The sequence below is a fragment of the Hemitrygon akajei genome, chromosome 14, assembly GCF_048418815.1.
Source record: "Hemitrygon akajei chromosome 14, sHemAka1.3, whole genome shotgun sequence".
Taxonomy (NCBI): Eukaryota; Metazoa; Chordata; class Chondrichthyes; order Myliobatiformes; family Dasyatidae; genus Hemitrygon; species Hemitrygon akajei.
In genome coordinates this window covers 89,090,584-89,104,341 of record NC_133137.1, presented here as the reverse complement: position 1 = coordinate 89,104,341, position 13,758 = coordinate 89,090,584, and the positions used below count along the sequence as shown (strand labels likewise).

General features: G+C 41.8%; 1 protein-coding gene across 1 annotated transcript in view; it reads left to right on the top strand.

Annotated features, from left to right (window-relative positions):
- The window catches only part of rbm17 (RNA binding motif protein 17), a 66,465-nt gene that overhangs the window by 48,342 nt on the left and 4,365 nt on the right, over window positions 1–13,758 (top strand). The window contains exon 11 of the mRNA XM_073066539.1: window positions 12,071–12,143. Coding sequence (XP_072922640.1) covers window positions 12,071–12,143 — 73 coding nt within the window. The remainder of the gene's footprint in view (window positions 1–12,070; window positions 12,144–13,758) is intronic.

Sequence of the window (13,758 nt, the reverse complement as noted above, 5' to 3'; positions counted from 1 at the left end):
ATTTGTTTATGTTACCATATGGATTTAATTAAAAGTTAAAAAATCCTCACGTGTAGTATCTTTCTGTGTAAATATCTCATATTACAACGTGGGACACCTGCGGCCTAAAATCCGGTGCGGCTTGTACAAGTACAAAATTGATTTTCTTTCTAAAATTAGAGCCAGCGGCTTTTAATCAGGTGCGCTCTGTAGTGCGAAATCTACGGTAATTCACGCTGACACAATTGTATTTCTAAGCTATATTGTTCTGTTGTATATCTTACTGTACATACTTATTACAAATTACTTGAATTTACACATTCAGTCAGAGAAGTAATGTAAAGATTTTTACTCCTTATGTATGTGAAGGATGTAAAAAATAAGGTCAATTCAATATTATGTAATGAGCCTTCCCAGAGTTAGAGACACCAGTTCAATCCTGAATTCTGGTGCTGTCTGTGTGGAGTTTGCACGTTCTCTCTTTGACTTTATGGGTTTCCTCCAGCTGCATCAGTTACATCCCGTGACTGAAAGACATGCTCGTGGGTTAGTTAACTTGTGAGTTACGCTGTAATGTTCATAAATGGCAAAAAGTCAAAGTTTCTGGGCTGAAGCGGGAGGGGGAGTGATGTTTGCACTCTGTTGGGAGCTGGTGTGAACCTGTTCAGTGCGGTTGTTAGAATGACTCCATTGAATCTCCATTGCAATTGCATTTTACATCAATAACACTTAAATTGGATAGAGTCGGTGCTGCAATCAGTGAAGTTACCCTACAAAGTTTCATCTGGTTATTAAAGTATATTAGGATTTCTGGTGTTTCCTCTATGATTATTTGGAATTGGTTTATTATTGGTGCATGTACCAGGGTACAGTGAAAAGCTTGTCTTACATACTGTTCATACAAATCAGATCATTACAAAGTGCACTGAGGTAGAAAAAGGTAAAACAATAACAATGCAGAATAAATTGTAAATGCCACTGAAAGTGTGCAGTGCATGTAAATGAAGAAGTGTGTGACCATAACGAGGAAGAGTTAGAGACTGAGGGTCCATCTGATCATACAAGAAGTCCATTCAAGAGTCTGAAGTTGTCCTTGTGCTTCTCTATCTTTTTTCTTGTTGGGAGAAGGGAGAAAAGAGAATCGCCGGTATTGTTGGGGTTCTTGATAATGCTGAACACTTTACTGAGGCAACGAGAAGTATAGACAGAGTCCATAGAGGGGAGGCTGGTTCCTACAGTGTGCTGAGCTGTATCCACAATTCTCTGCAGTTTGTTGCAGTGACTTCTGTATCATGGTTGGTAGCACTCCTGCAGCTGACATTGGGCATATTTATAACAGTGCAGCAAACCACAGAGCGAGGAATCAGGCAAGCATTAGCTTATGGACTGAACATGGGTGCCCGCAAAGCAGTCCCTCCCCACCCCCCCCCCCCCCCACCAGTGCAGAGGAGATCATGTTGTGAATGTTAGATGTTCACTAGAAGAAGTTCTAGTGCATAGGACAGATATGGCATCTCCATAAGACATAGGAGCAGAATTAGGCCATCTGGCCAATCAAGTCTACTCCACTATTCGATAATGGGTGATTTTTTTTTTCCCTCCCAACAACGTTCTCCTGCCTTCTCCCATAAACTTTGACGTCCTCACTAATTATGAACCTCTCACCTTCCACTTTAAATATATCCAGGGACTTGGCCTGTACAGCCGTCAGTGACAATGAAACCTACAGATTCACCATCTTCTGGCTAAAGAAATTCCTCCTCATCTCTGTTCTAAAGGGATGCCTTTCTATTCTGGTCCTAAACGCTCTCACTATTGGAAACATCCAATTAGGGCATCTCTCCTGTCCTATCTGACTCTCTTCCACCTTCTCTGCAACTTAAGGATAACTATCCTTATTCTGAACAAGTGACTTGGATCTAAAACTCAATTTCTCCTTCTGCAGATTCTGCCCAACCTGCTGAATGTTTCCATCATCTTTTTTTGCTTTATTTCAGACTTCTAGCATCTATTTTTTTTTAACTTTTTAATATTCTTGTGATACATTTTGTTTCAGTCAGAACATTTCTTCCTAAACATCAGAGATGACAGGCTCATTCTATGAAAGCTGTCCTCATAGGAAAACCCTTCTTGTGGGAATCCAGTGAGTCATTGTTGTACATCCTCAAGTCATCCTTATTGGGGGGGGGGGGGGGGGCTGGGGGGGGGGAACACTGTAATGTAGAGGTTAGCCAATGCTATTATAGCTTGAAGTATTTCAGATTTCAATTTTGGTACCATCTGTAAAGGGTTTGCACATTCTCCCCATTACCGCTTGGGTTTCCTGCAGGTATTCCGGTTTCCTCCCACAGTCCAAAGATGTGCTGGTTAGTGGTTAATTGGTCATTGTAATTTGTCCTGTGATTAGGCTAGGGTTAATTAGGTGGATTGCTGGGTGGTATGGCTTGTTCTGCACTGCATCTCTAAAACAAAATTTTAAAAACGTACTCTTCCTTGGGCATGACCACTTAATATCACTCATTACTGCTAAGCCAAAATGTTTCATAGAGTCATAGTCACGAAATCGGAGAGATACCAGTCTTTATTGAGGTGGTGGAAAGAGTGAGTAGCTTCAAATTCTTGGTCATCAACACCTCAGAAGATCTAACACGTTGATACAATCATGAAGAAGGCACAGCAGTGGCTCTAATTTCTTTAGAGTTTGAGGAAATTTGTTGTGTTTCCTGCAGGGGAAGATAGCATACTCGATCACTGCTACTCTCCCTCCGCAATGCTTACAAAGCGCTCCTCTGTCCGCTGTTTAGGAAGTCAGATTACTCCTCCATCTTGCTTCTGTCGATGTACAGGCAGAAGCTGAAACGAGGTGGCCATAGTTAAAACCGTCCACTGTTGGTCTGACCAATCGGTCTCTGTGCTATAGGACTGCTTTGATGACATCAATTGGAATGTCTTTTGTGATGAGGATGTCTCCGAGTTCACAGATGGGGTCATGAATTTCATCCAGAAGTGCATCGAGGATGTAGTCCCCCAAAAGTTGGTCAGGGTCTATCCAAACCAGAAAACCTAGATTAACAGTTCTGTGCATGCTGCACTAACCATGCGAGACAGAGCTAATGTTACCAGTAACCAACAGGAACTCAAGAAATACAGCTAGGATCTACACAAAACCATCAAGGCAGCAAAACGACAATACAGGGACAAGATCCAGACACAACTCTCCACCAACAACATGTGCAGCTTATGTCAAGGTCTACACACCATTGCATAATTCAAAGCTAAGCACAGTGGTGCTGCCAACATTGCTACCTCTGTCCCAGTTGAGCTAAATCTTTTTTACACTTGGTTCGATGTCGCCAACACTGAGCCCCTGAGGAGAGCTGCCGAAGCAACCTGCACCTTGGTCATCTCTGAGGCTGAAGCACACAGGTGTTTCCAACAAGTGGACAGTCGCAAAGTTGTGGGGCTGGATGGCATCCCAGGGCGGGTACTCAGGATATGCGTGGCACAACTGGCAGATGTGTTTACAGACACTTTTAATCTCTCCCTCTGTCAGTGTAGAGTGTCCTTCTGTTTAAAAACGTCCATCATTGTTCCTGTACCTAAAAAGACCAAGGCAACATGTCTGAACGACTGTCGTCCTGTCGCTCTCACCTTGATAATAAGAGAAGAAGTCATCAACCTGACACAGTGGTGTGAAGAAGACAACCTCTCCCTCAACTTGGCAAAAACAAAGGAGCTGGTTGTGGACTACAGGAGGAATAGAGACAGGCTAGCCCCTATTGACATCAATGGATCTGGGGTTGAGAGTGTGAACACCTTTAAGTTCTGGTCTGTACATACTGGCAGTGTGGTGAAAAAAGCACAACAGTGCCTCTTTTACCTCAGACGCTGAAGAAGTTTGACACGCGTCCCCAAATCCTAAGGACTCTCTACAGGGGCACAAATGAGAGCATCCTGACTGGCTGCATCACTGCCTGGTATGGGAACTGTAACTCCCTCAATCGCAGGACTCTGCAGAGAGTGGTGTGGACAGCCCGGCGAATATGTGGATGTGAACTTCCCACTGTTCAGGACATTTTCAGAGACAGGTGCATAAACAGGGCCTGAAGGATCATTGGCGACCTGAGTTACCCAAACCACAAACCATTCTAGCGCTACCATCTAGGAAACGGTACCACAGCATTAAAACCAGGACCAACAAGCCCTGGGACAGCTTCTTCCACCAAGCCATCAGACTAATTAATTCACACTTTTACAATTGTATTTCTATGCTATATTGACTGTACATACTATTTATTACAAATTACTATAAATTGCAAATTGCACATTTAGACGGAGATGTAAAGATTTTTACTCATGTATGTGAATGATGTAAGAAATAAAGTCCATTCAATTCAATTCAACTCAAACTTGTACTGATGTATGGTGGAGGGCGTTCTAACTGGATCAGTGCTCCAATGTATAGGATTGCTAGAGGCTGCAGAGACTCCTTACATCACAGTCAAAACCCTCCCCACCATTGAGAATATCTTCAAGTAATGGTGCCTCAAGAAAGTTGCATCAATCCTTAAAGACCCTCATCTTCTGGGACATGACTATTTGCATTACTACCACTGGGAATGAGCTTCTTCCACTTTATGAACATTCCATGAACACTACGTCATTATTCATCTTTTGGACTATTCAGTAATTTATGTCCCTGAAAGTAACCTTGTACTGTACTGCTGCCACAAAACAACAAATTCCACGTGATAATAAACCTGATTATGATTCTGATACAGCATGGATGCTGGCTCTTTGGCTCATCAAGTCCATTCCAAACACCCATTTACAGTAACGGAACAATAATCCACTTTTAGTCTTACACATCCTCATCAATGCACACCCACCTACCCTCTTGGATCCTATGTACACAATGGAGGCAATTTACAGTGACCAATTAACCCACAAACAGCATGTCTTTGGGAAGTGGGAGGAAACCAAAACACCTGGAAGAAAATCATGCAGTCAGAGGGAGAAAATGCAAACTCCATACCAACAGATCAAGATTGAACCCAAGCATCCAGCACTGTGAGGCAGCCACTCTATTGCAGTGCCCTTGTGGACTGGGATATGTACAGATTGTTGATTACATGGAATTTATGATGGTTACTGCTTTGTCTTTGGCCAAAGTGTTCGTGCTGCTGTGTCTTGAGAAATTAAACATTTTCTGTTTATTATTGAATAGGCTGAACATTTTCTGATGCATATCTTTAATATGTCGATAAGACAACAGATTTTGGTTTGTGGTTTTATGTGGGGTGTTCTAAATATTAGTGAGCTTTCACACTTGTTCATTTCTTTATCTCAAATCCAGAGATAAACTTATTTGTTCATTGCTGCTATTGAGGTATGATCATGTGAAATGTCTTTGATGTGCTTTTTGATGAATGCATTCAGAAGACATTCTGAATTGGTGATTTGGGAGGGATAATATTTTATTCCTTTTTACAGTACACAATGTAAGTTAGAGCTTTACTTGCGGGGAAAAAACATTTTATTCTAACGGGGAAATAGAGAAGCTCGAAATATTAGCGAAAAATTTCAAGGCTTAAATCTAGAACAGTAGTAATTTCAACATTTCCTTTTCAGTGTAAAACACTTAAAATAGACAACACTGTTTAGTCATTTCCTGTTGCTGCTCCGATGAAGTATTCTGTCCCAGCGTATCGGTGCCACAATCAGTTCAATTGAGAGAAAGCTGAGTTTCCAGGAAGAGCCTGTGCTTACTGCTGTCAAGCTGCAGCTGGAGTAATCTGGCATAGCGACCACAATTGTCTGCTAGTATTGGGACAGAGTATCTCTCGCCAAATACTAACTAAATTGTTTACATTGTATAGACAAGTTGTCTATACTTTAAGTTGTATAGACGACAGCTGCCTTTGAAGTGGTTCTGTAGTTTTAGCAGATCCAGGGCAGATTTTTTTTCTTTTTTCCCCGAATTCTGGCTGACGTTTTTTTTCCAGATTTTCCCCTCAACCTGAAATTAATCACTGACACTGAAGTATGATTTCACAGTCATGAGCAATGATGTTTCTTGTATTAGATGCCATGAAGCACAGTACAGGGACTTCAGACCACGAATTGGGTTGACCTTTTCAAGATCAATCTAATCCTTCCTTCCCTCCATTTTTTCTATCATCTATGTTCCTACTTAAAAGCCTCTTAAATATCCTTAAGATATCAGCCTCTACCCTCATCCTGGCAGCGTGTTCCATGCACCCACCACCCTTTATGTAAAGAACTTGTCTCTGACATTCCCTCTGTATTTTCCTTCAATCACAGTAAAATTATTCCTCCTTGTATTAGAAATTTCCACCCTGCGGAAAAAGGTGTTTGCTGTCCACTCTACCAATACCTCTTAGCATCTTACAAACCTCTATCACGTCACCTCTCATTCTCCTTCACTCCAAAGAGAAAAGCCGTGGTTCACTCAGTCTTTCATAAGATGTGCTCCCTAAACGAGGCAGTGTCTTGGTAAATCTCCTCTGCGCCTTCTCTAAAGCTTCCACATCCTTCCTATAATGAGGCAACCAGAACAAAACACTATGTTCAAAGTGTGGTGTAACCATAGGTATATAGAGCTGTAACATTACCTCGTGGCTCTTGAACTCAGTCCTCCAACTAACGAAGGCCAAAAACTATGTCTTCTTAACCACCCTATCAATTTGCAAGGCAACTTTGAGGAATCTATGGATGTAGATTCCAAAATCCCTCTGTTCGTCCATACTGCTAAGAAACCTAGCATTAACCCTGTATTCCATCTTCAAATTCAACCTTCCCAAGTGAATCACATCACACTTTACCACATTGAGCTCCGTCTGCCACCTCTTAGTCCAGCTCTGCATCCAAACAATATCCCATTGTAACCTATGACAATTTTCTACACTATCCGCAACACCCCCCAGCCTTCATTTAATCTGCAAACTTAATAACCCACCCTTCCACTTCCTCATCCATTTATAAAAATCACTAAGAGCAGGGGTCTTGGAACAGACCTCCACAAAATACCTCTGGTCGCCAACCTCCAAGAAGAATATTCTTTATTGACTATCACCCTCTGCCTTCTGTGGGTAAGCCAATTCTGATTCCACATAGCCAAGTTTCCCTGGATCCCATGCCTTCTGTCTTTCTTATTGAGCCTATTATCATGCAGAACCATCTCAAGCACCTTACGAAGATCCATATGCACCACATCTACTGTTTGTTTTGTCACCTCAAAGAATTTAATTAGGCACATTAGACACTTTCCCCTCACAAACAGAATCAGAATCAGGTTTATTATCACCACCATGTGACATGAAATTTATCAGCAGCAGTACAATGCAATACATAATATAGAAGGGAAAAAACAAAATAAAATAATAATAAAAACAACAATCAATTACAGTATGCGTATATTGAATAGATTAAAAATTGTGCAAAAAAACAGAAATACTATATATTAAAAACTGAGTTAGTGTCCAAGGGTTCAATGTCTATTTAGGAATTGGATGGCAGAGGGGAAGCAGCTGTTCCTGAACGCTGAGTGTGTGTATTCAGGCTTCTGTACCTCCTTTCTGATGGTAACAGTGAGAACAGGGCATGCTCTGGGTACTGGAGATCCTTAATAATGGACACTGCCTTTCTGGGACACCGCTCCTTGAAGATGTCCTGGGTACTTTGTAGGCTAGTACCCAAGATGGAGCCATGCTAAATATCCCTAATTAGGCTATGCTTCTCAAAATGCTTATAAATCCTGTCTCTAAGAATCTTCTCCAATAGTTTGCCCATGACTAATGCAAGATTTGCTGGTCTATCTCCCTATTACCTTTCTTGAACAAAGGAATAACTTTTGCTATCCTCCCATCTTCTGGCACTACTCCTTTGAGTACGTTGAGATCATCACCAAAGGTGCAGCAATCTGCTCATTTTCTGTTGTAACCTGAGGTATATGCTGTTCAGTCCCAGAGACTTATTTATCTAATTTTTTTTTCAAAAGTTCCAGCACATTGTCTTTTTTAGCATTGATATTTTCCAGCATATTACTCTGTTCTACACTGCCTTCACAAATGGCATGTTCTCTCATTACTGAATACTGTAGCAAAGTATCATTAAGGACCTCACCTACTTCCTCTGACTCCAGACGTATTAACTCTTTTATCTCTGATTGGTCCTACTCTCATTCTAGTCATCCTGCTGTTCTTCATATATGTGTAGAATGCCTTGGGGTTATTCCTTAATTCTACTCAGCATGACCCTTTCTTGCTCTCCTAAGGCCCTTCCTAAGCTACTTCCTGGCTGCCTTCTAACTCTCTAGAGCCCTGTCTGATCCTTGCTTCCTAAATCATAAGTAGGCTTCTTACTTCCTTTGTGGTTAGATGTTTCACTTCTCTTGTCATCCATGATCATCTGGTCATCTGGTCTGGTCATCTTCTCCTTACCTCCTTTTCCTGCCTCAATGGGATAAACCAATCCTTTCTGTTATGCATTTTCCAGATTGTATCTGTTCCCAATTTATGCTTTCAAGTTCCTGCTTAAAAGCTTCATAATTAGATTAATTGGAAAGCTGTGATGACTGGACTAAAGTCATGACTTTCCAACACAGTCATTGATACATCAGTTTTGTGCTGCCACATTCATCTGTCCCATCTCTTGCACATGTCCATTGTTTTGCCCCACTAATTCCTTCCTGCTCTTATACTCCAGGGGTAATTTCAGTAGCCCATTTTACGGAGCTACACCCACACACACACATGCACAACAACTTCTCACTCAATGTCAACAAGGAGCTCATTATTGACTTCAGGAGGAGGAAACCAGAGGTCCAAGAGCCAGTCCTCATTGGGGGTTTAGAGGTGGAGAAAGCAACTTTAATTTCCTCTGTGTTGTCATTTCAGAGGATCTGCTCAGGGTCTAGCACGCAAGTGCTATCACGAAGAAAGCATGACAGTGACTCTACTTTCTTAAAGTTTGCGGCGATTTGGCATGTCACCTAAGGTTTTGACTAGCTTCTATAGGCGTGTAGTGGAGTGTATATTGTCTGGTTACATCACAGCCTAGTATGGAAACACCAATGCCCTTGAAGAAAAAGCCTATAAAAAGTAATGGATACAGCACAGCCCATCACAGGTAAAGCTTTCCCCACCATTGAGCCCCACTACATGGAACGCTGTCACAGGAAAGAGTCATCTATCATCAAGATCTCCCACCATCCAGGCCATGCTCTTTTCCTGTTGCTGCCATCAGGAAGAAGGTACAAGACCTTCAGGACCCACATCACCAGGTTAAGGAACTATTATTACCCCATAACCATCAACTCTTGAACTAGATAACTTTACTCACCCAATCACCGAACTGTACCCACAACCTATGGATTCACTTTCAAGGACTCTTCATCTCATGTTCTCAATATTTATTGCTTATTTTTTATTATTATTATTATTAATTCAGTGTTTATTTTTCTTTTCTGTATTTGTAGTTTGTCTTTTGCACATTGGTTGTTTGTCCATCCTGTTTGGTGTGGTCTGTCATTGATTCTACTGTGTTTCTTCTATTTACTGTGAATGTCCACAAGAAAATGAGTCTCAAGGTTGTATATGCTGTCATAGACTGTCTGCATTTTGTTAATAAGTTTACTTTGAACTGTTACGAACCCCGTAACTGGGTCACTTACCAGCAAAGATAGACAGGTCCGTTGAAGTCTGATGGTACTATTTTAACAGTATTTATTGGTAAAATTACACAAAAATAATATCAATGCAAACATACAGATACTATACGTCATCAATACTAGACCTAAAAGTGCGGGTATAATAATAATAAGAAATAGCTCTATCGTTGTCTAGGGGATAATGTATTGTCCAATGGAAATATAAAAGTCACTCAAGTTCATGCAGGCTGCAGCCTTTGGTTGGAGTCAAAAGACAGATTTTAGAACTTGCCAGCTTTTCCTTTTTATGATGTCGATCCTTCCAGAGTTCCATTGGTGTTGGTTTCTCCTTTTAGCTAAAGCCGTTCTTCCGTGGTAAGGCCCACCAATTCCGAGGCAACTGGAAAAGGACGCACGTGGGCCCCCCACCGGCTGTCGCTATTAAACGCTGTCACAGGATTTCTAGCGTTTCTCCTGGCGCGTCTAAAGGGGTTGTTCCCCCAGACCCTCTTTTATCCTTACTCACAGGGTCTCAGATGTCAATCAGGTTGGGATGATGCAATCCCTCAATCAGCCCACTCTGGTCATTCCCTGAGGGCTTCAATGAATAGTACAGTACTCAATACACAATTCCGTCTCCAAGAGACAATGGCCGGTATCCGTGGCTTTGTATCGCGGAGGCCAGGACACATTCCAAACGTCTCTCTCTCATTTCCTGGGTCCCCTGACCTGAATTAATAGCGATCTTGCGATTCTCAAAAAGGAGGGGGCTACTTTGTACCCTTCGGCCCCTCAGAGTTGTGGCACATTCGTAACAGAACTTTGTATGCACAGGTACAATGAGAAACCATCACAAGTACATAGCAACATATAAACGATATTCGCATGAAGAAAATAAATCAATCATAAATTGTACACAATTTTAGACAATAGACAGTAGGTGCAGGAGTAGGCCATTCGGTCCTTTGAGCCAGCACCAGCATTCAATGTGATCATGGCTGATCATCCACAATCAGTACCCCGTTCCTGCTTTCTCCCCATATCCCTTGACTCTGCTATCTTTAAGAGCTCTATCTAACTCTTTCTTGATAGCATCCACTGCCTTCTGAGGCAGAGCATTCCATAGATCCACAACTCTCTGGGTGAAAAAGTTTTTCCTGAACTCCATTCTAAATGGCCTACCCCTTCTTCTTAAACTGTGGCCTCTGGTTCTGGACTCCCCCAACATCGGGAACATGTTTCCTGCCTCTAACGTGTCCAATTCCTTAATAATCTTATATGTTTCAATCAGATCCCCTCTCATCCTTCTAAATTCCAGTGTATACAAGCCCAGTCACTCCAATCTTTCAACATATGACAGTCCTGCCATCCCAGGAATTAACCTCGTGAACCTACGCTGCACCCCCTCAATAGCAAGAATGTCCTTCCTCAAATTTGGAGACCAAAACTGAACACAATAATCCAAGTGTGGTCACACCAGGGCCCCGTACAACTGCAGAAGGACCTCTTTGCTCCTATACTTTTGACAAGAAAACAATCAGAACACAAAATTAAATCAATTTTTAGTACAACGTTGTCAAAGTGTCGATAGTGTTGCTAAACTGTAGTGATAAATGTTTTGCTGATCGATTCAAGAACTGATGGTTGAAGGGAAGTAATTGTTCTTGAACCAGGTGGTGTGCGACTTCAGGCTTCTGTACCTCCTGCCCAATGGTAACTGATGGCAGGGATCTTTGATAATGGATGTACCAGACATTTTTCTTCTTGAGTCAGCACCGATGGTAGGGAGGGATGTGCCCATGATGTGTTGGGCTGAGTCCACTACTCTGCAACTTGTACTTTTCTATCCATTGGAATTGCTGTACCGGACCATGATGCAACAAGTCGGGATACTTTCAGCAGCACATCTGAAAGAAGTTTATCAGAGTATTTGATGACAAACTGAACCTCCTTAATGTTAATAGGTTTTTCAGTATTATTGAGAGAGTGTGGGAAGATGGTGCTGAGTGGAAGAACAGTTAGGATCTTGATCAATGGAGGAGTTGGTTTGATGGGCCAGATAGTCCAAATTCTGGGTCTATATATTACTTTAAAAAAACACGGGTGCAATTTTTAAACTAGTGTTTCATGGATTAAACTTAATGCCGTCTCACCAGACTCCCAAGCACTCCCATGCTTTAACCTCAATGAAACTGCAAAAGCCTGTTGGAGTATGGAGATGTCATCAGTCTCCCTGTTGGGAATCGTTGGCTGTGGTTTGAAGGGCTGCCAGAAATGCATGCCAGCTTTATTGTGCCCTAAGATTCAGAGCCTTTGATCTCTATCCAGCCTTTGTCACTGCTGAATGCTCTACGTTTTGCCCTTCCAAAGGCAATCAAAAGGCTCTGCATTTCCTGTGGTAATTTTGTGTACTCTTTACAGATTCCAGGAGCACCTGACGATGAGGCAGTCCGAATATTTGTGGAGTTCGAGCGGGTTGAGTCTGCAATCAAAGGTAACTGCATTCTAAACATTTTTAAATGATAAGTGTAGTTTTTTTTTACACAAGGTGCTGGGTGTGTGGAATGTGTTGCCAGGGCTGGCGATAGAATGAATACATTAGGGCCATTTAGGAAAAGCACAGGATGAAAGAAAAATGGAGGCTTATGTGGGAGAGAAGCATTTGATTGATTTTGGATTAAGCTAAAAGGTGAACACAACATCATTGGCTGAAGAGGCTGTACTGTACTTTTCCATCAAACCATATCTACCTCAGAGTTCAAATGAGTAGATCAGTCCCATAGACCAAGAACATCTTGGGTTATAGATCCTGATCTGAGGGAGGGAGGATCTGGCCAGAGTGCAGCTAAGATATACAATGGATTACAGAAAAAAAATATTTACTGGCCTTCCATCTTCTGCCCTTGATGAAGAGTAGAGTTGTAGGAACAACACAAAACCGGGAGTTAAAGTTCAATTACTGATTTACCAGAACCGGAGAGATCTCCATAACTTTTCCAATACCTCATCCAATTAACGACTGAATAGAACTGCAAGGCACAGAAACCACAATGCTGTGCCATTGTGATACTGAAGATGGGAACTTACCAAAGGACCCTTTGAGCCTATAGGAGACTTTGAAAGCAACACTCAGTGGCCACTTTATTAGGTACAGCTTCTCACTAATGCAAATGTCTAATCAGCCCATTAGGTTGAATGACCTACCAATGTGAAATGTGAGCATGTTGCAGGTAAAAGATTCTGAGAGAATGTGACAGGATAGAGTCCAAGGCTGGGTCCATGGTCTCAAGCTATGTGACACATAATTTGATAGCCTATCTGAGGAGTGTTTGATGTCTTGGCCTTTACTGAATGGAGTTCAGAAGAATTGGTGGGGAGGGAGAGGATCTCATTGAAATCTTACCAAATACTGAAAGGCCTGGATAGAGTGGGGCGAAGAGTATGTGTTCATTGGTAGAAGAGTCTAGGATCTGAGAGCACAGGCCTAGACTAAAGGGGCGTCCCTTTAGAAAGGAGATGAGACATTTCTTTAGCCATAGGGTGCTGAAATTGTGGAATTCCTTGCCACAGAGGGACTGTGGAGGCCAAGTCATTGGGTATTTTTCAGGCAGAAATTGAGAGGTTCTTGTTTAGTAAAGGGGATAAAGATTACAGGGAGAAGGCGGGAGAATAGAGTTTAAAAAATCAACTGTGATTGAATGGTGGGACAGACTTTGGTCCAAGTGGCCTAATTCTGTTCCTATCTCTTATGGACATTTGATATGACAAGGAATTTCTTTACGTAGTGAGTTATATGTCTTTTGAATTTTTAGCCTTTCAAGCTTCAGAATGCTGAATTATTGATTGCATTTAATCTCAGTTACCTTGGTCCTAATTATCCAATCCCTGATTTTGAGACAAAACCATTAGTACTTCCTGTATCTAATAAAGTGGCCACTGAGTGTATGTTAATGGTCTTCTGCTAACTTAACGTGTTCTGCACACCACTGTGGTAACTTGATTTAGATCACATTTCCTTCCCATTCTGATGTTTGGTCTGAACATCTCTGAACCTCTTGAACATGTCTGCATGCTTTTATGCATTGAGTTGCTGCCACATGATTGGCTGA